Here is a 26,888-nt window from a genome sequence, read left to right as displayed (position 1 = left end):
CTTTAGGGGATTTGTTGGGTCTTCTGACCTCTGCAGGCTCCCTCGTGCACATGGTACACATACACTAAGACATACGTACATACACATAATATATAATAAATATTACCTTTTAAAAAAAAACAAAAGCAAAGGGAGCATTATGGACAGATAAACAGATAACTGTGACATCTAGATGACTTGCCATTGTTGTTCTCTTCCTGTCACTGAACAAGCACTGAGACATAGCATTGCACTAGTGAAAACTCATGGTGTTCGAAACATTTACTAATTTCTATTCTAAGACCAAGACCCTGAATAAGAGTTTTTCTTCTTTCCCGACTTTTACTACCTGCTGAGATAATGTCTTGTGCAATAGTCTTAAATGACCAGAAGTGAGGGAAATAATAATTTGTAGTATTTATTTTGTATCATTCACTTGGCTTAATACCTTCCTTAATCTGTAGATTTCCCTTGATCTCTGCATTTTCATTACCAATGTCATGTCACATGATGCTAAGAATTTGCTTCAGGTTTTATTAGTATTAGAAGTGACTTCACTGTGAAGTCCCTACAGAAAGACTCAGCCTGATTTTTATAGGATCAACTCTGTTCAGAAAGAAGAAGCACACACTTTATGGGAGCATTCCAAACCAAGAGTTCATAGGAAGTGACAGTTGTGCTATCTGGAAGGACAAATGAGTTTGGGTAATAAAATAAAAGAAGACAGGCATTGAAGACAAAATAAGGTGTTTATGTATTCAAGGATTTTGTCAGAACCATGGGAAGCATTAGGTTGTGTGAGCTCAGATGCATAATGTATACATAGAAAAGTTACATAAAAAATTTAAAAGAGTGATGACCGGTGCTTGGAATGAATCTTTTCCACAAAAGTACTCTTTGGGTGTTTGGTGGGAGACAGAAAGGGCCTGTAACGACAGTGAACAGTTGGAGAACAACTGAGAGACTGATAGAACCTGAGTGATGATAGTGATCTAAGCCAAAGCAGGGAGTATGGGTATAGATTGGGGCCATTTCAGCAATGGAATTGGCCTCATGTTAGAGGGACACTATGCATCATAAGGTTTATAGAAAAAAGGTATTTAGAAAGTTTCCAGTGTTAATAACTGTGACAAAAGTTGACACCTACTTGCTCACTAACAAACATGATATCAAATCTGAGAAGAGAGATTGTGTTAGAGTAAGTCTATAGAAGGGTAACATTTAGAATATTGTGCTGGATGGATTCATTGGACTGGTCTAGAACCCAGGGACAAGAACAGAGAGTTTGGTAAGCAATCTAAAATGAACAGCCACTCCAGGGTGTTTCCAGTCAGGGGTGGAGAGTTTGAGGCTCAAAAAGTATAGGAAACAACAAGATTTCATGAACAGAAATTGGCATAGGAAACCAAAACACAATGCTTTATCACAAAAGAGAGTGCTGAACCAAGGTAGATAGGAAACAGGAAGAACACTTCAGAAGAGAGCACGGAACAAAGGATAAAAAATGGCATCACCGAGTACTTTAAAATGAAAACAATATTTCAGGAATCAGAAACAGCATGGGTCTTAATATTTCTGAATGCTTAGGGGTGACCACATATTCAAAGTACATGAATGTGTAGATGATTCAAATAGATCAGTGCTTCACACACCAGTATTAATGTGACAGATGCTTGGGCCTGGGTAGATGAGTGGAAGGTAGGATGAAAGTGCTTTCTCATTCCTGTAATTGTCTAATAGCATTATGACTGGTTAGAAGTGTCATTCTGCTTGGAAAGACTCAGCTTGTAGATGTTACAAAAAGTGTTTTAGATTGTCTAGATCAAATGCATCATCAGTCTAACACAGACAAGAAAGGTATAGGCAGATCTTAGTATCTCTACAGCTCTTCTACTACTATACTGCTTCATACATAGAAGACTTGACCTATAAGGTTGAGTTTCTAATATGTCTCTAATGTTGGGAAGGACAATATTCTCATTTCTTAATATTTTGGTCCATTTTATGGTCAACTCATTAAGTAAATAAAAAAAATAGTAGGAATTGGAGGATGTCTTATTTTGTTCTAAACTTTGCCTCCCTATTCCCTCCCAAGGGTATTCTTGTTCCCCTTTTAAAGAAGGAGTGAAGCATTCGCATTTTGATCATCCTCCTTGAGTTTCATGTGTTCTGTGCATCTAGGGTAATTCGAGCATTTGGGCTAATATCCACTTATCAATGAGTGCATACCATGTGTGTTTTTCTGTGATTGGGTTACCTCACTCAGCATGATATTTTCCAGTTCCAACCATTTGCCTACGAATTTCATAAACTCGTTGTTTTTGATAGCTGAGTGATACACATTCCATTGTGTAGATGTACCACATTTTCTGTATCCATTCCTCTGTTGAAGGGCATCTGGGTTCTTTCCAGCTTCTGGCTATTATAAATAAGGCTGCTATGAATATAGTGGAGCATGTGTCATTGTTATATGTTGGAGCATCTTTTGGGTATATGCCCAAGAGAGGTATAGCTGGGTCCTCAGGTCGTTCAATGTCCAATTTTCTGAGGAACCTCCAGACTGATTTTCAGAATGGTTGTACCAGTCTGCAATCCCACCAACAATGGAGGAGTGTTCCTCTTTCTCCACAATACTATGATGAGTTTATTTGTATTGGGTGACTATGGGGCAAAGCGCTGTCTGTGGAACGTGAAGGGGAGGGCTAGGCACTAATCTAGAAGGTTTAAGACATTACTTGTCCAAGAATTTGCGTGTCTTCAATACAAAAGTTGCTGATCTATGACAAGCAAGGTGATAATTATATTAATGATTTCATGTGTCTCTTTTCATATGCCTGATATAAAAAGCCTACTGACATATGGTACATGATTCGTGATAGGTACTGATTCAAGGATATGGCAGGCACAGAGAATACAAGTCTTCTTAAGTAGATATTCAGAAATACTTTAATAGAGCACAAAAAAGTAAATGTCCAGTCTAGAAAGGATAATTCTATTTATTGAGGAACATACATTGCTAAATCAAAAACATATAGATACCAATGGAAATCCCTCTATTTTTTCCATTAATAGAAAACAAATATGACTCTCAAAATGTTACTCAAATGATTTTCAGTCTATGTGCGATGTGTGATGGAGGAGTGCAGGGAGGGGACACTGTAATTATACTATATTATTTGAGAAAAATTATACTTTTAATAAAAAGAAAGTATCTGGTGACTGGAGAGAGGGCTCAGCTATTAAGAGATTAAGAGTGTTTCCTGATCTTTCAGACTATTGGATTTTAGTTTCCAGTACCCAGATTGGACTGTCTACAATAATTTATTTCTCCAGTTTCAGAAGGATTATGATGCTTATCGCTTCCATCACCAGTAGCACTTACATACACAAATTACATATTTAAAAATAATACAAATATGTAAAGTATTTTAATTATGAGGTTTATTGTATATCTACCAATTAAGCATGGAAAAAGAATAGATTTTATTCTGTAGTTTCTAAGGGAATATCTCTTTGTCTTTTGTATATTGATTGCCATACTTTCTCTCTCTATTTACAGACAAATATGTATCTCTCTATCCAGAGATCTTTGGAGCTGGTTGTCTATTAAGAGATCTCATTGGAGTTGGTTTTGCAGGATTGTTCCTGTAATAACTGAATACATTTTGGTTTTGTTTCATTCCTTTATTATAAGCAACCTGGAGAGTAGGTAGTGAACCATCACTTAAAAAGATAAGAAAGACCCTGGGCATACACCCAGATAACTCCCTAGCCTACCACAGCTATGCCCCCTGTTGCTCTATACAATTCCAAGGGAATAGACCCAGCCTAAATGTTCATCAGCGGATGAGTGAGTAGTGAAATGCAATGAAATTCTATTGTGCTTTTTAAGCAAAAAAAAATTAAGAAATTTGCCAAGAAATGGATAAATTTTGAATGTATAGTATTAAATAAAGTGAATCAAACTTAGAAAGACAAAAAACTGCATGTTTTTGTCATATGTGAATCCTAGTCTGGACTGTACACACACACACACACACACACACACACACACACACACACACACACACACACATGAATGCAAATACCCACATTCCCACTTAGCAAATACACATTTATATGATAAATTTTAAGGACATAGGAGAAAAAACACCTGAGGGAATCAAAAGGAGGAGCAGGATAGGAAGTTCGTGAAAGGAATTTATTAAAACATTCTTTATGAACATTATAATGATATCTCATAATCCATATGCCAATTTCAAAGATTAAAAATGTCCTTTTAATTGAAAGTTAGTTTTTAATTTCCTATTAAAGTATTTTCGTATAAGATCACTGTAAAACTTACACTAGCTTGCTTTTGCTAGGTAGATGAAAATGTACTTTCAAAAAACTGTTTCAAATTTAGCTCAGGAAATTATTATTCTTTTTGTCCAAGTCCTGTGAAAGGATTTATTTCACAAATGAGAAGGTATTGTAATCCCAGTGGTCCCTACAGAGAGACAGAGTAGCCATAACATTTCCAGTACTAAGTAGCATTAATGATTCTGTGTATTAAGTGTCTTTCCAGACTGAAATGCCGAATACGTGTGTTTTTACAAACATACATCCTATTTGATGCCTAAGTACACATGGAAATAACTTATTTTAGTAACAAAATATGCATTAAGATAAAATTATTTACATGATATTACGCTTCAACCAGGATTATATTTGTGAAAGGGAGCTGAAGTGTAGAAATAACATTCTAACAAGAAGCGAAGGGGTTAATAGTATCTAAGGATGGGGTGTAGCTTATGCTGTAACTTCAGAGTGAAAATCACTTGAGTCTCAGGGTAACTCACACCCCAGCCTCACCTTCCAGAAGTAGTACTGGAAAAAACTCAAGCCCTCTTGCTGGTGGGAGAGAGAGAGAGACAGAGAGACAGAGAGACAGACAGACAAAGAGACAGAGAGACAGACAGACAGAGACAGAGAGACAGAGAGAAGGAGGCAACATTTTTTGCTTTTTTTTACTTTGAAAGGGGAAGGAAAGGGATTCTGGGAAGCTGGCTTCAAATACAACTTGGAATATCTTCCAGTTGTTCAAAGTGGGTTCAGTGAGATATGAATAAGACCTGAAGTGTAATTTACCTGTGTTCCTTTCCTGACCATGCAGAATCAGTGCCTACCCTGGATAATCTCAGCAAAACACCATTTTGTTTTTGTTTTGTTTTTTTTATTCAGAGAAAGCTAAGTAGAGTTTCTTCGTCAAAGTTTCTCTTTCAACCAATGGCTCTCAGCCTCCTTACCTCAACAGAATTAAAAACTAAGTAGAATATAGCTAATCTTTAAGCTGTAGTTCATTTTGTCAAAGAAATTTTAGAAATGTAAAAATGGAGATGAGATCCCCGCTCTTCCTCAAGCAGAGAAATGAAAGTCTGGAGAGCTGTGCAGTAATTAATGAGCAGGAGTGTTCTTAGAGCATATGGGGTTGTGAAAATACATTACATAGAAAAACGGGAGAGAAGGAGAGGAGGGAGAGAGGAGGAAAGGAGAAAGACAGAGAAGCGGGAAAGGACTAGGTTTGTTAGGGGGGAAAGAAAAGAACAGGTTTGCTAGGTAGGGAACTAAGGAGCTTTAAACCCTGGATGCAAACTTCAGTGCCAGTTAACCTAAGCCTATGGAGATGTACTTGTTATCTCTGCATGTGGGAGATGGAGGGGGAATCATAATTTCAAGATCATTCTTGGTTATATCACAAATTAGAACCCTATCTGAGCCCCCTGAGACCCATCTAACCAAAGGAAGTTGAGAAAAGCAAAGGCTGAAGACAGTAGAGAAAACTTGAGAGAGGTAGTGCTAGATAGATATGATCAAAAAGTCTTGTATAAATGGATGAATATCCGAAGAATAAATAACATGTATAAAAAGCCGCATAGTAGAAAAAATAAGCAGGTGTCTCACCTTGTAAAAAGTCCATTAAATCATAAATTATTTTCATGCTTTCTAATTTCTTTGAACTGTTTTTTAAATGTGTTAAGTATCAACAAGGACTTATTAAACGCTAAAAGAAACACTATAGTTAGCAGAAGGAAGTTGATTAAGTCAACAGTGAATGGGGCTGCCAGTGAGCTAACTTCTTCATTAGTGTACGATCACGTGCTTTGTAAATTATTTTGTGTCTTCGATGTTTTCGTAACTATTTTGACCGTTTATTAAAATCGTTTCAAAAAGCTGATGCTCTATCATTAAAACATTTCCCATAATATATGGGTGTGTGTTTTTGTTGTTTTGTTTTCTAGGCTGAGGTTCATGTGAAAATATCTACAGGATAGTATTACTACAAAAACAAAGTAGTATATTGGGGCTTGGGAGATGTTCCAGTGGGTAAATAATTACTATGTAAGTATGAGGAAATGAGTTTGAATACCTAAGACTGATGTAGATCTGGATTCAGTAAAACATGTGTACCATCATCATACTTCCACAACAAGACAAAGTAGGTTCCAGGATCCTCTGAGGCCTCTGGGCAGACTCTACCGCACTGAACAATAAACGAAAGATCCTGCCTCAAAATAAAGTGGGCGGGTCAGGCTCACACTGCAGATTGTTCTCTGATTTCCATGCATGCAGATTTGCATGTACAGACCCATATTCACGCAAAGAAATGTGTAAATAAATGCATAAAATATGTGCATACACTAAGTAGTTTGCATAATTCAGTAGCACTTTCAATGAACGACCCTCAATCACTGGCATAGTAATGGATAATAGATTCTCCCAAACATTTCAGTGACTTCCAACTCAAAGCATCATAGTAAACTAAACTTGATTCCTTCCGGGGTGAGGATTAGACTGGGCTCTGCCCCTGCTGACTTGTGACAGCAGTATACCCCAAAGTTGATGATCACTGCTGTGAAAGTGAGCACACATACTCATGAAAGTATGGTGTAGATTGTTGCTTTGCTTAAACACGATGACAACAAGCAAAACAGGAAATGTATTGCTCCCAAGCCCCCTGCTTTCAGGCTTGGCAAGGCAGATATGGATGTGAAATATAACCAAATAGGGCAGCACTGAGACCAGTGATGTCATCTTACCCCATGCCTAATATTTTCAGGTTGCACATTAAATGCATGGATCTGGAGGATGCACGTTTAGATGATCTCTGTCTTAGCTTTATTCCTTGCTTCTGGGTGGAGGGTATTATATATCTTATCTGCTGTATTATAGGTACCTGTGCTAACAAACAAACAAACAAAACCAAAAACGATACCAAACAAAACCAAACAGAAAACCACCACAACATTAACAAAATCCCACTACTCTGAATAAAGTAAATTAGTCTCAACAAAACAAAACAAAAAAAAAATAAATCTCTTGAACCCGGAAAGGAAATGGTAGGAATGAGTTGATGTGAGTGGAAATGGGAGGGAGACAGGAAAGGGTGGGAGAAAGTAGTAAGACTACATGACACATATATATGGAATTCTCAAATAGCAAAAGTAATTAGTAAAATAAGTTAAACCAGCAAAGCGGAGTTGTATCGAGATACACGACACAGGCCAAAATCAGTGTAGTTAGCTTTGCCTCATTAAAACTGATTTCAGAATACTTTCAACACACCACAAGGAAAGCCTGCTGTCATTAGAAACCGCCCCATTAGCTCCTTCCCTCTATCCTTACAAACTAATATACTGTCCGTCTGTATTACTCTAAAAGATATATCTATAAATGGACTCATGCTACGTCATCTTTTGTGAATGGACACTTCTGTGTAGTGTGCTTTCAGGGCCGTCCACCCTGCTGTATTACTGATTCGTCACTTGTCTTTCTTACAGCATAATGGCATCCCATTGTTGAAACATAAGCTCTATTCCTTTTCATTAGATAGGCACTTTGATATTTTCTACTTTTGAGGTATTCTCAAAAAATGTGCTTTTTTGTTCAGGCATTAGGCTTCTTTTGGGTATCTATCTAGGAATGAATCGTTTCTTAACGATTTATATATGAGGCATGCTTTCATGTAATGACTTAGGAGTTACGTAATAAGTTGCTGGGGCAATGCTTGCAAAGATGAATTAACATTTTTCACAGGGTGACTGAGGTAAATGCAGGAATGGAGCTTAGCATGAGCATCTAAGGAAATACCAGTGCATTTGAGAATCTGCGTATTTTCTAGAACTGGGTGTCTCAGGGTTGATGAAGTAGAATCATTGTAAAAGGTAAATTAGAGAGAGAGAGAGAGAGAGAGAGAGAGAGAGAGAGAGAGAGAGAGAGGGCGTACCTCATAGAACTTGGAGAAGTTGGTTCTCTTCTTTCCCTTGGTGGGTCCTGTGACTTGAACTCAGGTACCAGTGCATTTGAGAATCTGCGTATTTTCTAGAACTGGGTGTCTCAGGGTTGATGAGGTAGAATCATTGTAAAAGGTAAATTAGAGAGAGAGAGAGAGAGAGAGAGAGAGAGAGAGAGAGAGAGAGTACCTCATAGAACTTGGAGAAGTTGGTTCTCTTCTTTCCTTTGGAGGGTCCTGTGACTTGAACTCAGGTACTCATGCTTGAAGGCAAGCATCTTTATTTAGTTAGCAATCTCCCAGGCAATGAGAAAAGTAAATTTTATAACCTTACATCCTAAGCAGCAGGCAAAAGTCTCCCTGCTGTAATTATTTTGTCAACTTCACTGAGAAAACAGTAGTACGGCCTGTGAGGAGCTGAGAAGTAGCAGCATCTTTCTCCTGCATCCTTCATCTCACAGCTGAAGGTCAGAGAATTCAACAGCCCCAGGGTTTGTGTCCTAGGGATGTTCCATTCAACATCATTTATCCTCATGCATTCTCACATCACCTATTTATTGATGCAAATTGATAACCGACTCCCAGTTTGATTCAATGCCTCATTAGGCATTGGTGAAAGAATAACATTATGATTCCTGCTAAGAGTCCCATTAATGTAGGAGTCTAATGAGAAACCAAAATGAGGTCGTGGTAACTCAGTCCCACAATATTTATAGATGAACTATTTCTGTGCTCCTGTGTAAGTGGAGAGAATGAAACCAAGCTTGAGGGACTAATGGCATTTGAACTGACATTTGGCAAGAAGCTAGTGAGAAGGGTATGTGTAGGAGCTGTTCTCCTAAGGGACGGCAGCACACATTAGCATACATGTGGAGGAATGCTGGCATTTCTCAAAACCCACAAATATTCTCTACAGCTGTGTCAGGCTTGATGGTGTAAAATGAACGGAAAGTGGTAAACAGTGAGCTTAGGAGGGATTTGGTGTGCCACACGAAGATTACAACAGAATTATGTGGAGTTCTACTGGGGAAATTCTACCCGTCATCATCAACTTTGTTGAAGGGCCATGCTCTTAGTGGTGAGGAGGACAGATCAGGCAGGAGCAGGGCCAAAGGCTCATTAGGCTGGGGAAATGGAGACTGTTTTACTGGAATTGAGAGTGCTGTAAGGCAGGGCCAAGAAAGGACACAGTTACAGAAATGGGTGTGTGTGTGGGGGGAGGTAGGCACAAATGTGAGAGGAAAAGGGAGTCTATGATATATGCTAATAACATAGGAAGCAGGAAACCAAAACAAAGGCTGAGCTTCTCAGAAGTGGGATGGTACATTATAAAAGATTTGGCTCCAGGAAATTCATTCAGCCTCAACATCGAATGTGAGAAGAAAGCAAACCAAGAAAAAAAAATCTATCCATCCAGTTTCATTTTCAGAAGGCAAGACAACCTGTTTTATGTTTTGCACATGTTATAAGGTGTCTATAAGGAATAGTTGATGAGAAGAAGAAAGGAACAATGAGAATCAGAAATAAAAAATATGGGCATGAATACTGCTTCATGTAACTAAGGGCTATTTTTCAGTTTAATAAACTTCACTATGCAAAAAAGGCCTTTGCCACAAAGACAGAAGACTGAGCCACTGATACAACATACTAAGAAACCTGTGATCAATATAGCCAACACCTTCTAGACTGATGAGAAAATGAGGTGGCCTGTGCCATAAATACATTAGCTTCTTTTGGCTTTGGTAAACATAGTAAGCAGCATGAGTGTAATTGATCAGAGACAATTAGGCTTCTTCATACCTACCATACCCACTGGCATAGGGAACAGACGACTACTTCTATGATCACCTTTGACCACCAAACAGAACAATAAGTATTTTAAAACTTACAAGGGAAATGGTTAGAAATACAAAAGTGAACACATCTAGTAGGTCATTCGATGTAATTTCTCACAGTCCTTACATTGCCAGTAAGACCTGCAAACTGCCAGCTTTTCAGCACTTCCCATGATGCTTGGTGGTGAAGCTATTTCTGGATCTTTATAGCACTGGGACAAGAGGGCAAAAGGTTTAAGAAAGGAGACAAAGAGCATGTTTATTTGTGCACTTGTTTCTTACATAGTGGGAGGTAGGGCAGGGCAGCCAGCAGTAGGAGCACAGTCAATGGGTACTGCTTGGAAGTTCAGTCTGGATAGACTGGCTCTGGACACGTGATGTTTCCACCAATCTTGGAGCCAAGTGCTGAAGAAACCAGACCCCAAGAGATCTGTGTCTGGAATGGAAGGACTATGTTTTGAAACACACTGGGCAATCCATAGACTAGCTACCACACACGGCACTCAGATGTTGCCATAGAAAATGAAGACAGGAACAGAAACTTATGGAATCTGCCCCCCCCCACTTCACCATATCATATAATTTATCACTACACATTTTACAATGCACATGCGGCTTTTGGATCCTGTGCAATTTACTTAATCAGAAATCACTATTAATACCACTGGGAAAAGACGAACATCATTGCATCATTGCAAAAAGACATTAGAAAGAAGAAGAAGGCAGGGGAGGCTGAACTGGCAGATATTTTTGTAGAATGCAAAATATGGTAATTTAAGACTTCATAATCTTCCTTTCCTTGGAATCAAAGAGATAGACATGTTGACACTCATGGGTGAACACACACACATGAGCACACACACACACACACACACACAGACACACACACACACACATGCATACACTTAAACAAACACTTCCATTTGTCCTCCAAATAGCCAGATTCTTTTATTTGATGATCCATACATTTTAATTCAAATAGACACCACAAAACTTAGGCACAGATTAAGCATTTTACAAGCAATGCATTATGCCAATTTTCTTTGCAATTGCCAAAGAGTACAATAAGTGAACTCCTTAAATGATATACTTCTGTACATAAAATATCCATGTATTAATACAAGTGTATGGAGCAGAGTTTAAAGGTAATCAAACCCTAGGATTGAAATAAATAGGATGTGTCCATACAGAGCAGCATATCCCAGAACACTGTGCTTGGAAGTGGTCACGGTTTCCAGAAGGTGTATTTCTCTGAGCTATGCTTGTATTTTCCACAGAAAGGGGTAGGTTAACAATGTCTCCACGTGAATGTTTATTATATGCTCTGTTTTATTTGTATCTCTAAGAACAGAAGTGGGAATTGATGATAATTCAGTTGTCAAAATGTCCCCGCGACCTACCAATTCTAGAAACTTCCTCATTCCATCCTTTCAAATATGGACGACTCTAAGCTCTAGCACCATACAAGAAAGAATACATGTGTTTTTGTCAGAGCAACAAGATTTTATATCAATCATCTTTGTTCTTCTGGCTATAACAATTCTGTTTAGAAAAAATTTATCAAGCTAAAAATAATTGATCTAGGTTGCCATAAAAAAGAATATTAAATACCTTTGGTAAAAATAGAAATATTTAACAAGATTAGAAAAGCCAACAGTTATAATGTCAAAAGGAGAACATAAAAATGTACACAATGAAACACAGAAACCACCTCAGAGGGAGGGGAAGGGGAGGGCACTCCTCTGTACAGGTGTGCTTCCTCCAAACCATGGCCACTCCTCTCTTCTTCCAAATGGCAGAGAAGTTGCCATGCATGGAAAAACTCAGTCTTTCCTATCAGCATGGCACACTTAATTCATAGCAACATAGCTGTCCTCTAAAAGCTTTGCGTTTGTAGAAAACAGAGCTTCCGTATTTGCAAACATGAGGGGAAAATCCAAGGTTTTTCTACTTCGTTCACAATTAAGTGTGTGTTTTTCACCATTTTCTTGGGCTGTTGTCACTTTCCCATATCAAGATAACTAAGCTATAGCATGCTGTCAGTGGAAACAAAATGCTGTCACTCTGGAACTTGCTAGCGATCTACATTCATTTCACTTGTGTCTGTGGTCGGAAAACCTCTTCCACTGTTTGGGCTTCCTCTGAAAGACAGTGCTGTGTGAATGACTCCTGTTGGTGCCTTGGATCTTTCAGAAGACACTTGAAGTCCTCCAGGGGGAAGGCTGTTGAAGCAAACAATTGAGATTTTTGGAAGGAGACAACCGAGGAAGATCTTTACTATAGCCAGCATCAGCAGCTGAGAGTCTTGCGGCCAAATCCTAGTGGGGATGAGGGTTGCTCGTGGGGGACGCAGAATGCCAGTGCAGATGAGTGCTGCCGTGAAGGTTGCAGTTACCCTTCTGTGTTTCCTCTACACACACAGTCACATTCCTCATGGTGTTCCAGGGCCACATCGGTGAGCGACTTATGCAATCCCTTGACTCCAATTTTTGGTCTCAACTGAAGGACCTATAAAGGGAATAAAATATGTCAACTTTAAAAACATTGCTTATTATATTTGACTTCATGGACAAGTAGCACTTCAAAAACCAGAAAACAAATTCAAAAGCAGCAATAGAAAACAGCTAAACAAACAACATCAGGGGGCCTAGGGAAGGCGCTTGTGCTCTTCTGTATTGCATAATGAAGTTACATGCTCAGTTCTCCTCTCTAGCCCCGCCCCCAGTCATCCACTACTGTCATTTCATAAAAGAAAGGGCACGTTAATGCCAGAAGTTTCAAAGCACACAGAACAGCTCTTAAACTTAAACACTCGCCATGTGCTTATTGCTTTCTAAATGTAATCATGCAAGAGACAATTTCACCTCAAGGATTTTGAAACCGCTGATGTACAATTTGGTTTCCTGTTGTTTTAGCTTCTTCCCCTCATACACTTATTCTCACACTGTGCAAATATTTACACTCAGTGCAGTACACTCAACCATGGGGTATAGTGTAGAAAGAAACTCGATCATTCCACAGCTGAGCTTGCTCAATTATGCCACTCATTAATTTCCTTGGCTACACTTCAAGTCCTCTATAAACTTGATGAGATGGATTACAAGTACTTCATAGGCGTCAGCCTCAGCCCCAGCTTAATTTTTGCAGCTGGGTCTTACTGAACAATGCTAAGGAGGCCCAGCAGTAACAATGAGGCCTCTATTAAATGAACTTAGTCACAATTTAGGTTGTTCAGGTTTCAAAAAATATAGGTGGCAAAATTAACAATGTATCTTAAAAGTACTGTGACAAAAGGATCCAGTTGTTCATTCTATTAAAACTACCTGAAGTATTGGAAGTCAATATTTTTTAGAACAGAAATTATAAATTCTAGAAATTATGTCATTTTGGAATGCAAACAAATCCCAGAGCACATAATAACATGAAAGTGTTCAGTTTCCCTACTTTTTATGTGTACATAGAGAACTCCAGGAAGTAACTGTGAGAATTTCCCATTCCAGTAAATTGTCATTAATCCACAGGGACACAAGTCATATCCTATGACTGTTTGAAGACTTGCAAAAGAAACCTGGGGAATGGATACATAATTTTGGACCATGTGATTCTAGAAGTGTTTAATTAGCTTGCATTTTTTGAATACTTACTGGGTGCCAGGCACAGTAATAATGTGTTTCCATTAGTTTAACTCACGCTGATCCTATGACATAATCTGTAGTTATTGCTTTTCTTCACATATGAGAAAGTAGATTTAGACACATTGAACGAAATAGTTGCTATTTGCATCTAGACCAAAGTATGAGTTATTAAAACTAGAATAATAAATAACAGTTTACGGAAGCCTCAATATCATCGACCATCAGTTTGTTTGGCAACTTGCTTTATTGAAAGATAGACTTCAAAGTCTTAAAGAAAGCACCAGAAATGCTGAACTTCAAAAGCAACATTTTCAGTTCATTGTATTTTATAATTTTGGACCAATAATCAGTTCATTTGTATCCCTTTAATGTAAGATTGACTAATTAGATAATTGGATATTACTTTATACCAATGACAGTGCTTTACATTAGCTGGGTGTCATGAATTGATGATAGTGTTATTCTTTATCATATTCTTGCTTCATGTTTCTTTTCCTTTTCTGGAATGAGTTTTTTTGTTGTTTTGTTTTGTTTTGTTTTTGGTAAATCAGACCATCAGTAGAGCCAGTGTCATCAGTTCCTACCTCCACGTCTATGCGTTTTTCTGCCCAGCAGAAGAGAAACATGGTATAACATAAGAAGTTCCTCCAGACTGCACAGTGGGCTCAGGTTGCATCTCTGCCTTCATCTGACTGGCTGTCCTAATATGTGTCCTCTGAACATCTTCAAAAATAGCAGAAAACTCTTGCTACAGTAATTTTAAAGAATAGGATAAGAAATTCTAGTAAAGGGATGGATAGTGTTATTTCTTTTAAACTCCATTAAAGGTTGTAACATTTAGAAGATGCAGCTGGACATAATTCACCTGCAGAACCTAGACAATATTAAATAGAAATATATGGACATTAGAATGAGAGAGAGAGAGAGAGAGAGAGAGAGAGAGAGAGAGAGAGAGAGAGAGAGAATTAATTTGAAGAACTACTTGAATTGGGCTTCAGTTGTGGAAAATGATTTTCACCTAGAATGCATGAAATTCTGGGTTCATTCCTACTGTGGTTCAATATGAAATGACATCTAAGGACTCATGGATTGAATACTTAGCAGTTGACAGAGCTGTTTCAGGAAGGGATTGAAACTTTGAGTGGTGTAGCCTAGTTCAGAAAGGTAGGGGCAATGGATCACACAATTCTCACTCTCTCTCTTTCTTTCTGTCCTCCACTTTCTCAGTCCCTACGAAATAACTAATTAAATAAATTTTTGACATTGTAGATAAAGAGAAATCATTGGGTCAACTATGGAAGTAGAAAAAGCAACAAACCCAGTCTAGCTATCAGAGTATCACATTCCTCTTGCTCAGTGCAAGTTCACTCCTTCGCTGATAATTCACCATCATAAAATCCAGGCAGAGAGGAAACAGTGAGTAAGAATTCGGCTAACATGAAGTATGCTATTTGAGGCAACAAACGTAATATGAACTGTCCTCACAGTATTTATGTCCTGACATTGGGCCATATGGAAAAGCAATTATCAAAGATCTCCTTGCTCAAAATTAGACAGCGACTTGCTTCTCAGCTTGTCTTTAAGAGTTTGGAAAACTTGTAGTTGAAAAGCATCACTCTGTTTTTCCTCGGAAAAGATGTTGTGTGTTTAATATAAGAAATATAAATCTTGTATGATTTGGGCTGGGGTTGTTCAGTAACAGGGCACTTGACTAGCATACACAAGTCCTGAGTTTGATCCCAACATATAGAAAAAGCAACAACAACAAACAACAGATCAAAACTTCACTAGTCAGAGATTATCCACCATTATACAACGTGCATTCTACATTTTCAATGTTTGTGTCTTAAAATGAAAGGCCCTGGTTTTAAAAGTGAAAATACGAACACTTTCTAGACGTGGTGCTCGTATTTCCTTGACAGGACCATGTCCATCCCAATCACCAGAGTATTTGAGATGCATTCTTTTCTTTTTAGGGAAGAAAACATCCCAAAGAAAGTGCGTAGAAAACAATGTACTTACCTCATGGTACTTTTTTGTAACTTTACGTGGGACACACTGACATTCATTGCAATTATGGAGGCAACAGGCACAATTTCCTCCACAGCGCTTGACCAGGAGACAACCTGGCCAGAATATGGTGTCTGTCCTCTTTAGCTCTTCCCGTATGGACACAGAGAAGTTCCGGGGTGTGCAGCTGTAAAGTTTTACCTCTTCTTTGAGAAGGTTCAGATTCACCGCTACAGGGCATAGAGAAAAGCAAAGAAAAAAAATTGCTCATGCTTTGAGCCTGATTCCATTTCTTTAAGCTCCTTTTATAAAAGCGATCTGGTTATTTCATGAATGATGACCCTAACAATATCCCTTCTCATCTTAACTAGGTTGTACGGCTCCACAGCTTACAAATTGGACTTTCTGTTTCATAGTAAACAAAGCTTCATTATGACTTAGTGACCAATGAAGAGGTGGCATTGTGCAATATGAAGAACAGAGCCAATGAAGCAGTTGAGAACTACAAATAGGAAACTTTATATAGAGAACAGGGGCTACACCTTTTAACCTCAGTCAAAAAAGCAGACAAAGAGAGCATTTCAGGGAAGCATAGCACGTAGGAGTATGAGCGCTTTGACTAAAAGGCCGATGTAATTTTTTAAAAGGATTACAGGCTCTTATAATTAGAGCAGAACAGCTCAATGAAACCCATCCATGGAGCTTCTGCAGTCGTTCTGGTTGTAAGGAACATAAAATATAAAGAGAGTGAAAAAAGTATTTGTGAAGACAGCTGAATGGACAGTTAGTAAGAGAGATTACATGTCAGAGAAAGAGCAGACATTGGAGAGCGGAGCCTCAGAGTCTTAGGTATTGGTGCCTTCTGAAATGTGAACAACTGGATTCCTTCAGATTCCTATTGTTCCCTTGTTGAAAGATGGAGGGCTGTCTAGCCAGTACCCGCTGACTATCCTTTCAAATGAGTTGTTTAACTATATTATCCTTTAGTTTTTGCATGTGTTGAACAAACACAGTATCCTTTCATTAAATGTGCAGGAAAATTTCTTAAAGAGTGATTGTTTTTTATACTGCCTCAGGAAACTTTTGCTAAAACAAATCCGTTTTCTACAGACTTACACATAAAGAGTAAGGACAGGGTATGTATTTCTAACCTGGTGTTAGTTTCTGTCATTTGGTTATGTCTACCTTTTTCCACAGAAATATTTCAAGTGAAATTAACGTAAGTATTTCAGGTCCCTCTATTTATTTGGGGTTAATTTTTATGTTAAGTAATTACCTAAAATATGTTGTTATAGAAAGTATAAGAAAGTATATGTATCTTTAAACCAATACTGACAATATAAACATTATTGTGTTTCTGATGCAGGGACAGTTTTAAATAGGAATTATGATTGTGAGATTCTAATTCTGATAAGTAAAAGTAGCCAATTTTAATAGTTTTAACATGTGATTATAAATAAGAATGAAGTGCTTGCTTTCTTTACTATAGTAAACTACTATAGTTTGTTAAGGGTGCTTTTAAAATCTCTAAGGATTATATTAGGTTATGAATATTTAATTGAAAATTAGAACCATATCTAACTGTAAGAGTGATGAAAAACAGAGGAAAGCTATAAAAGTATTGTTTTACTCAACTAAAAAATTATTGTTAATTCCATCTGAAATCATAGTTTTGAATATTTAAAAATTAAACAAACCTGTGAAATCAGTCTTCAAAAAAAAAAAACTGAGACAAGTCAGTGAATAACTTCCAACTCCCTGTAAAGATTTATCATCACTAATAAAGTTAATAAGGTCGCTGTGATAATGATATCACTGATTCTACTGCACTTACTTTGCCAGTGGCGAAGTTTGGCATAGAGAAACATTACCATTTTATTTTAAAGCTATATGCATGTGATTGGTCAGGTCCCTTTCTGGATGAAAATGATATCTAGGCTGTGAGGGAGAGAATGTTTAGAAGTGCACAGCATCACAGCTGCTCACCACAATTTCTATGGTCCATCTAAAGCTTCAGAAGCTTAATGAAGCTCCCAGTGTTAAAAGGACCTTCACCTACCATACATAATTTAAACTTACCATTTCACAATACTAGAAAAGGGTCTGCATGTGTTCTCCTTAAAATGTTTACTTAACCGCCATAAAAGGCTAGGGTGGATTTCCCGAGAGTATTCTTGTACCTGCTACAATGGGAAAATTTAAACACACTTTCCACCCCACGTCCCTCATTTATCATGCTTGACTCACAAGTCAAAAGCCCCCTTTGAAACTACTGTTAAGCTTGACTTAGAAAATAGCTTATTTCAGTTTTTTTCCCTGTACACAATATGAATGCAAACTTGGAGTTAGAGAAAAGGATGTAAAGAAAATAAGCCAAAACCCATTACTGCCTGCTAACAGATTATCCTGGACTAAAAAGTTAAAGGTTTTACATTTGCATCTCATTTTGAACATTTATAGGTCTGTGCCTCCAAAGGCTTCAGACTAATATCATCTTCATTAAAAGAAAATCTTACAAAAAAGAAACCTTACAAGTATTCTGCAAAATCTTAGCATTTTAAAATGATAAGAAAAAAGAGGAAAGAAAAGAAAAAAGCTACATGAATTTCTCTTTACAAAATATTTCCAAAGAAAATGAAAATACAGAAAAACAGCCTTTGGGTTCACTTTCATTAACATGATTGCTTCCTGAGAGATAGAAGATAGAAGAGTTTATGTTTCTAAAAAATAAAGATACGGACCCTATCACTAATGTAAATCATGATTTCTCAAGGAAACTTTATCAACACTGTAAGTTTTACCAGAAAGGATACTACTGATGAAAATTACAGACACATTTTACTTTGTTAGCTGTTCCTGTTTTTCAGATATTCAATCCTAGGCTATCATATTACAGTAATGCAACCTGAGGGTGGTCTTTCTAAGATGAATGTGCTAACATTGTGATATGTTTATTCTGGGGAAAATCTATTTCAATGTCTAATTAGAGGCTTTTAGAAGTATTTCCCAGCTCCTTTGTAGAAAGGCTCTTGCAGGGCGCTGATCTAGTCTAGAGATATTAGCCCACACCTGCATTTTTACTTTGTATAAAGTTCTAAATGTACACGCTGCTTTCCACATACTCAGTATATGCTTAAAAAATGAATTTTATTTTGGTAAACTGCAAAGGGCTTCAATGGTGAAGGTTCGATACTTAAAAGACTCTGGATCATTACCATTATTTTAATTATAAGATAGCTTGTGGCCTACTCTATAAGCAGCAGACATAAGGATCCAGACTTGCAGACTTGACTCAAAAGAACAGTTTTAGGATAGCATCCAGAATCACTGCTCAAAAATCTCCATGTGAGTTTAAAACCAATTTCTCACTTCTACTGCCTATGAATGTACCACATAATCTAATTCATATTGCTAGAAAAAAAAAGCTACAATTCATGGGATGTTCAGCCACTCTTGCAGATCTTCAGCCTACTGTTCATAAGTGCAGAAAAGGGGAAGCGCTGGCTGTTGGTAACTTATTCATCAAGATCAGATCTGATAAATATGAAGCAGCATTCGGCATCTGGACAGGATTCAGCTGCTCATGCCCTTGAACGTAATCATGTTCAAACACTTTTCAAAGGAAACCATGTCTGTCAGCACAGTGAAATACCAGGCCTGGGCAGGTCCAAACGTGACCCTCAGAGATGAAAGCTCAAGATCAGGAAGGCTGCAAGGGCGTGCAAGAAAGGCAGGAATCAAGTTTCTTCTGACGGGGTTCACAGAAAGCTTTGCTGCAATCTGCTGTGGTGAATGGCTCAAATTAACTAAACACTGTTCCTTCCACATACATTCTCCTTACCATTCTCTAACATGAGCCTGAGTAGACCAGTTTTCTGAGGGCAGTCCCATTTTCCTATTACTTCTCTCCAGTGTCACGTATGTAAGCTACAGCTCCTTCACACTTCTAATGTTTCCTTGAAAACTTGCTACCTCTATTGGAAACGTGGTTAGTATCCCTATTTTTTATATCCATGAGAGATTAGGTCTAATTATCAGAAATTTTGCAATTCAAAGAAGGTAAACCAATTGGGTTGAGAGTAATGGTTGCAAAGTAAAGTTTACAGATAGGAAAATTCCCTTTTATGGTCTCCTGAAAGCAGTTGTTTTCTTGCTGTGAATGCCACCTTGGCAACTTGTATCTGGAGTTTATAACTGAATTTCCCTACCTTTAGAACTTTCTGAGTTTACAAAGTGTATGCAACCGTGACCCAGGGAATACACAAAAAGAATGACTTCTACAAAACATCCCCATTTCTAGCCCTAAACATTATTTTTAGTGCTGATCTTTCCTTTTAAATCTCCCAATGTAGATTAGAATAAACATTCATTCTTGTCAAAGGGAAGAGAATGCCCCATCAAAATTATATTTGATGAGATAGGAAGTGACTAGAATTTTCAACAGAAGTATCTCTTGATTTTCCTCTCATTTATATTCCATTTAAGTCATGTGTTTAGATTGGTAATACAATGAGTTGTTTAAACTCATCACTGGGGGCATTCTAAACTCTCCCTTTTAGAAACCATGGCAAAGGAATCAGAAAACATCAATGATTGAGAGAATTAAATGAGTCCTAACCTGAAGTGGAAGCTTACCTTTGCTTTTTTTCCCATACAGGAAAGCTTTGCCCAAAAGCGGCCATGTTGGCTTGTAGAGGCTGTCCAAGTCTATCTGCCATCGATCTGGCTCTAGGAACCGAATCAGCTCTTCCACAGTACTGAAGGCAGTCACAGCATTATTGAGCAGGTCCAATGACAAAGCTGAAGGGGGCAACACTGAAGGACTCGTAGTTTCTGTGACTTGCTGAAAGTGAAATGAACCCCTCATTAACTGTTTTGAAAATGTTAGTGTATTCTTTTTCTTCATGTCCACCAAGAAAGTCAGACTAATGCTGGAAGTACAGAGCAAGGAAGACTATGTTCAACTCAAGTCAGCAGAAGTCACTTTACAGCAGGGTCCAATGGTATATAATCTGTAATATCAGGACACAGAAGGCTGAGACAGGAACATTTTAAGTTTGAGGCCAATCTAAGATTCATGTATGCTATTTTATCTGGGAAAAAATGAAGAAAAGAAAAGCCAAAACTAATTACTGTATAAACTTCATGCCGATGAACTCTGTGCAACGATCTATAAGGTATAAGAGACATGTAATTCCATTTCCACAATCGAAGGATCTAAGTTTGATGTGAATGTTGTTTCCTCAGACTAGAGAATTGAAAGCACGTGCACTATGTGCTAATTTATGGCTCCACTGGAACCCAGTGCCAGATAGAGATCATTGTTCTAGAAATTTAGACAAAGATATAAAAGATGGAAAGATAACTAAAGGTCTAAGCACAGGTTTAAGATGGATTGAGTCTAGAAAAGCAGAGTGGGCTTTTCTCATTTTTTTCATTTCTGTAAGTGATGAAAATCACAAGTTTAGAAAACACAATGCTCCCCCTAAATATTACACAAAATAGCCCAAAAAAGCTTTATCTACTCAATCAGCTTGAATTATTTTCTTTATAATTTTACTTAAAAATTTTTAAGTATATGATTAAGGTACAAGAGAAACACCAGAAAAACAACTTGTCAATCTGTATGACAAAGCTATCACAAAGCTTATAACCAGTGCCTACTGTTGAGGTGCTCAAAGATCTCTCAATAATGCAGATTTTGGGGGGTATCCTCCAGATTTTGATAATAAGGCTTGCGTGCAGAGGACATCACATGATTTTATAACAAGCCATGGAGAAATCAAGCTGGTCTTGATTTAGAGCATTTATCCCTGTCTAGCTTTCACAGTGTTAGAAGACGCTCTGCACACTATTTGGGAAAAATAGTCACCGATCTTACTGCGCTCTGAACACTGGGCTATAATGTTACCTGGTCTACCAAATTATACCCAGGGTTGCAACAGTGGCATGAATTTTACATAGGTAACTACTATTGATCGAACCTAAGTCCTTATCCACAAGATGAAATCAACACCCGGTTCCATTACTTGTCAAAAGCCTATGTTTTGACAAGTAGAGTGTAGAAAAGAACCTATGGTTATTAATCTGTCAACAGTAATAACCCAGGCATTAATTTCTTTTCCTTATACACATAGATTTTGGTACCTCTCAAGCTACATAACTGAAGCATTTTTTTGGACATTGTAATGGATGAAGATGAATACAAAGTGGTCAAGGTGTTGAAATAAAAGATATTGAGTGCTCAATTCTCAGACTCTATCAGCTATATGAGACTCCCTCCCCACAAGACTCAATTATTTAAGAAAAGGTGACAGGATTTTAAGAGCCAGAAGTACTCAAAATCTACTGTGAAATATATGTGATAGACCAGAGAAGGCTATTGAAAATGTGAAATGATAGTGGCTGCGAATATATTCACAAGACCTACACAGCATTAAATTATCCCCAAAGCCTGCATGAATGAGGGAGTTGTTCATAAAATTCCATCCATCACTGAAGAACTATTGGCAACTGATGGCATTGAGAAGTGGTCATTCATTCAGTTTTCTTCAGGGATGAGATCCCTACTTATGCTTCAGTAGATGATCCTATAGCCAAGCACATATAGGCAGCACTAAATGTACTCAGTTGGCTTTTACACAGGAAGTTAGAGGAAAAATTGGGAAGACAAATAAAATTAGAGGGGAGAGAAGAAGTGAATTTTATCAAAACACATTAACGTATGAAATGTTCAATGAATAACAATAATATCTTCCCAGGTCATATATAGACTCACAGTGAAAAATCTGTACATTCTAGCAACTTTTCCTTTTATTTTTACTTTTCCCTTTCCTGAACTTAGAATATAGCCTAGTAGTTAATGCATGATAATATCGGAAGGATTGAAAACATATGAACTTATGAGTAGGAGAAAGGGTGCTGAGGTTAAGAGCATTTATAAACTGCTCTTACAGAGCGCCAGAGTTGGGTTCCCAACATCCACACTCAGTAAGTTCACAACTGAGTAATTCCAGCTCCTGGGGATTTTTCACCTTCTACCTCTGAAGGCAACTGACTGACTCAGGGACATAAACACACGCACGAGAGAAGAGGTGAAAGCAACACGAACATATAATTAAAAATTAACAATAAATGATTGGAACAATTTATGCCAGCAAAAATAGTTTGAAGAATCCTCATAAATGCTTTTAATATAATAGACTTATCAGATAAAATTAAGACAGAAGGCAGGCACTTGGAAAATATCATATCAAATCATGACTGACCGTAGGCTAGTATCTAGTCTATACTTAAAAAGAAAGATAACACTATGAAAGAAAATGAGCAAACTTCAATAGAACATTGAAAGATCTTTAAGCATAAGAAAATATTTTAAAATCCATTAATTCATGCAAAACAAAATGAGATCACTCTTGCATACTAAAAGGGACATACTACTGTACAGACATGGTTTAGAAAAAGTTGTGAATGTGTTATTGATGGGGTGAGTAAACTGAACTTCCTGGGCAATACCTAGCCATGAATGTTTGGGAACATGCCTCTTCTGACATAAGGCTGTAGTGAGTGGAGCCCAGAGCAGGCATTATGCTCCTACAATAGAAATAAATGCTAACGTATTCATCACATTGTGGTTTGAAACATAAAAAAAGCAAGGCAACATACACCGGCAGTGTGGGGAAGATTGAACATTTTTATATAATGCAGTACAGTTCACCTTTTTGTCCCATTTTTGATGTTTATCTCAAGGTAAGATGTGCTGTAGGCAAAGTTAACGCGAGAACAGGTAAAAGTAAGTGTAAAAAATACAAATACAATTTTTCTATACCATTTATCCAAATCGATGCAGGAAGAAGAGTATTTAATAAGACATTTATGCTATTTGATGTTGATTTAAAATAATATTTAAAATAATAAAAGTATGGAAAATAATAAGCCTATAAGATTACAATAATTTATGTTTGCATTCAAACTACAGAATGATGGATAGTCATTAAAAATGAAAACCTTTAAGAATTCCTATTCACAAAATAAACAATAAAATTTCTCCTAAAGTACCCTCAATAAATGGTGATTTCAACAACACCAATTAAACCAAAATTAAAAATTTAATAACAATGAGGTTGAGGAAAGAGAATGAGTGTTTTCCATTGTTTTCTCTCATTTTCTTAAGTTCATTTTTTTCTACTGCAGCCATGGATTTCTTTGGGAAGCCCAGTGAAAACATCTATTATCCTAAAGTACCATTGCATCAGATCTTCCTTCCCATTGTCAGTACTTGTCTGCACAAACTCCAAACCTTGTCTATTGGAATTAGTTCTTTGCTGTTTTTGTCCTACATTGCTGAGGTGTGATTTTTAGCTACCTAAAATAGTATGTTACTGATCACGTGATTTCTCATCTAAAGGATAACATCCAAATTCCTCAGCAGTCGGTATGCAGGCCCCATGATCCGGCCTTCTGCCTAACGCCAAGTCATGCTTACTATATTACCTTCCACCCAGTGTCTTTCTAACAACTACACTAATTACACTTATTCCAGACGCTTCCATGAGAACAGCTGTTCACAGTCCCTGCACACTAATTTCTTCCTTCTATTGATGTAAATTGACCCTAAAGATCCATTCCATCTATGCATCCAGCAGCATCAACCTGAACTTCCCTAAAAATTGTATATCAATGATGCCAACTGACAATGTGTCTCTCTAGAGGCACCTTATGGAACCCTTGTTTGGAAGGCAATCTGCTCTAGACACTAAAACAAGCAGCCATCTTTCCTGGGCAGGGGTGACCCTTCCAGGAACACTAGGATTTCTGTGTTCAGATCCCTCCTACAATTATCAAGAGATGAGGTCACATGTATGATTATCAACAATGCATATGACAGTCTTGGAGAAGGTTTTTGGACTTATTGTAAAGGTCTAATTAAAATTTTAGGAGGAATATGTTCTTCAGTTATTTAACAATTATTTTGTTAATTGCGTGTGTGTTTATGTGAGTGTGTGTAAATGCTTGTACACATACATACAGAGGAGAGAAATGAATGTTGGCTGTCTTTTCTCAGGTACTAATAAACTTGTTTTATGAGATAGAGTTCCTTATTGGTCCAGGACTCACTGCTTATGCCAGGAACCCCAGGGACTCCTTTGTATCTGCTTCATCAGCATAGGAGCTAAAAAGACCGATCACAGAGCTTGAGATTTTCCATGGGATCTTCTGGAGATCTCATCAATAGACAGATCATGGAAACAGAAATTAAACAGAGACATAGACAGACTAAGAGAAGTCATGAACCAAATGGACTTAACAGATATTTATAGAACATTCTAACCTAAAGCAAAAAGATATCCATTCTTCTTGCCACCTCTTGGAACTTTCTCCAAAATTGACCATATAATCAGGCACAAGACAGGCCTCAACAGATACAGAAAGATAGAAATAATCCCATGCGTCCTATCAGAACACCATGGGCTAAAGCTGGTCTTAAATAACAGTAAGGAAAGAATGCCCACATATACATGGAAGTTAAACAATGTTCTACTCAATGATAACCTGGTCTAGGAAGAAATACAGAAAGAAATTAAAGCCTTTTTAGAATTTAATGAAAATGATGGTACAACATACCCAAACTTATGGGACACAATGTAAGTTGTGCTAAGAGAAAAACTCATAGCTCTGGGTGCCTGCAGAAAGAAACAGCAGAGAGCATATATCAGCAGCTTGACAGCACACCTAAAAGCTCTAGAACATAAAGAAGGAAATATACCCAGGAGGAGTAGAAGGCAGGAAATAATCAAACTCAGAGCTGAAATCAACCAAGTAGAAACAAAAAGAACTATACAAAGAATCAACAGAACCAAAAACTGGTTCTTTGAGAACATCAACAAGATAGATAAACCCTTACCCAGACTAAATAGAGGACACAGACAGTGTGTCCAAATTAACAAAATCAGAGATGAAAAGGGGGACATAAGAACAGAATCAGAGGAAACTCAAAATCAGATCCTACTACAAAAGCCTGTACTAACAAAACTTGAAAATCTGGAGGAAATGAACAATTTCCTAGATAGATACCAGGTACCAAAGTTAAATCAGGAACAGATAAATCATTTAAACAACCCGATAACTCCTAAAGAAATAGAAGCAATCATTAAAAGTCTCCCAACCAAAAAGAGCCCAGGTTTAAATGCGTTCAGTGCAGAATTCTATCAGACCTTCATAGAAGACTTCATACCAATACTATACAAATTATTCCATAAAATTTAAACAGACGGAGCGCTACCAAATTCCTTCTATGAAGCCACAATTACTCTTATACCTTAACCACACAAAGACCCAACAGAGAAAGAGAACTTCAGACCAATTTCCATTATGAATATCGATGCAAAAATACTCAATAAAATTCTTGCAAACCGAATCCAAGGACAAATCAAAATGATCATCCATCATGATCAAGTAGGCTTCATCCTAGGTATGCAGGGATAATTTAATATATGGAAAGTCATGAACGTAATCCACTATATAAACAAACTGAAAGATAAAAACAACATGATCATTTTATTAGATGCTGAGAAAGCATTTAACAAAATTCAACACTGCTTCATGATAAAAGTCCTGGAAAGAACAGGAATTCAAGGGCCATACTTAACATAGTAAGAGCCATATACAGCAAACCAGTAGCTAACATTAAACTAAATGGAAAGAAACTTGAAGCACTCCCACTAAAATCAGGGACTAGACAAGGCTGCCCACTCTCTCTCTACTTATTCAATATAGTTCTTGAAGTCTTAGCTAGAGCAATCAGACAACAAAAGGAGATCAAAGGGATACAGATTGGAAAGGAAGAAGTCAAAACATCACTATTTGCAGATGATATAATAGTATATTTAAATGATCCCAAAAGTTCCACCAGAGAACTTCTAAACCTGATAAAGACCTTCAGCAAAGTGACTGGGTATAAAATTAACTCAAATAAATCAGTAGCCTTGCTCTACACAAAAGAGAAACAAGCTGAGAAAGAATTTAGGGAAACGACATCCTCATAATTTTCCCAAATAGTATAAAATACCTTGGTGAGACTTTAAGCAACCAAGTGAAAGATCTGTATGATAAGGACTTCAAGCCTCTGAAGAAATAAATTGAAGAAGATCTCAGAAG

The 26,888-nt window shown here is 37.4% G+C and overlaps 1 protein-coding gene across 2 annotated transcripts in view; it reads right to left on the bottom strand.

Moving 5' to 3' along the window:
* Window positions 1-11,008: 11,008 nt before the first annotated feature.
* Pdgfc (platelet derived growth factor C) overlaps window positions 11,009-26,888 on the bottom strand; it is a 184,293-nt gene continuing 168,413 nt past the window's right edge. Inside the window, exons 5-7 of one of the 2 annotated variants that reach the window (XM_087634789.1) lie at window positions 20,367-20,574; window positions 15,744-15,961; window positions 11,009-12,594 (exon numbers count right to left, since the gene is read on the bottom strand). In XM_087634789.1, coding sequence (XP_087490915.1) covers window positions 12,478-12,594; window positions 15,744-15,961; window positions 20,367-20,574 — 543 coding nt within the window. In that variant the 3' untranslated portion in view covers window positions 11,009-12,477. 2 annotated transcript variants of the gene reach the window in all.

Source organism: Rattus norvegicus, chromosome 2, assembly GCF_021556685.1.
Source record: "Rattus norvegicus strain SHRSP/BbbUtx chromosome 2, alternate assembly SHRSP_T2T, whole genome shotgun sequence".
NCBI lineage: Eukaryota > Metazoa > Chordata > Mammalia > Rodentia > Muridae > Rattus > Rattus norvegicus.
The sequence above is the reverse complement of the archived record's forward strand: the minus strand, read 5'-3'. Positions and strand labels throughout refer to the sequence as shown.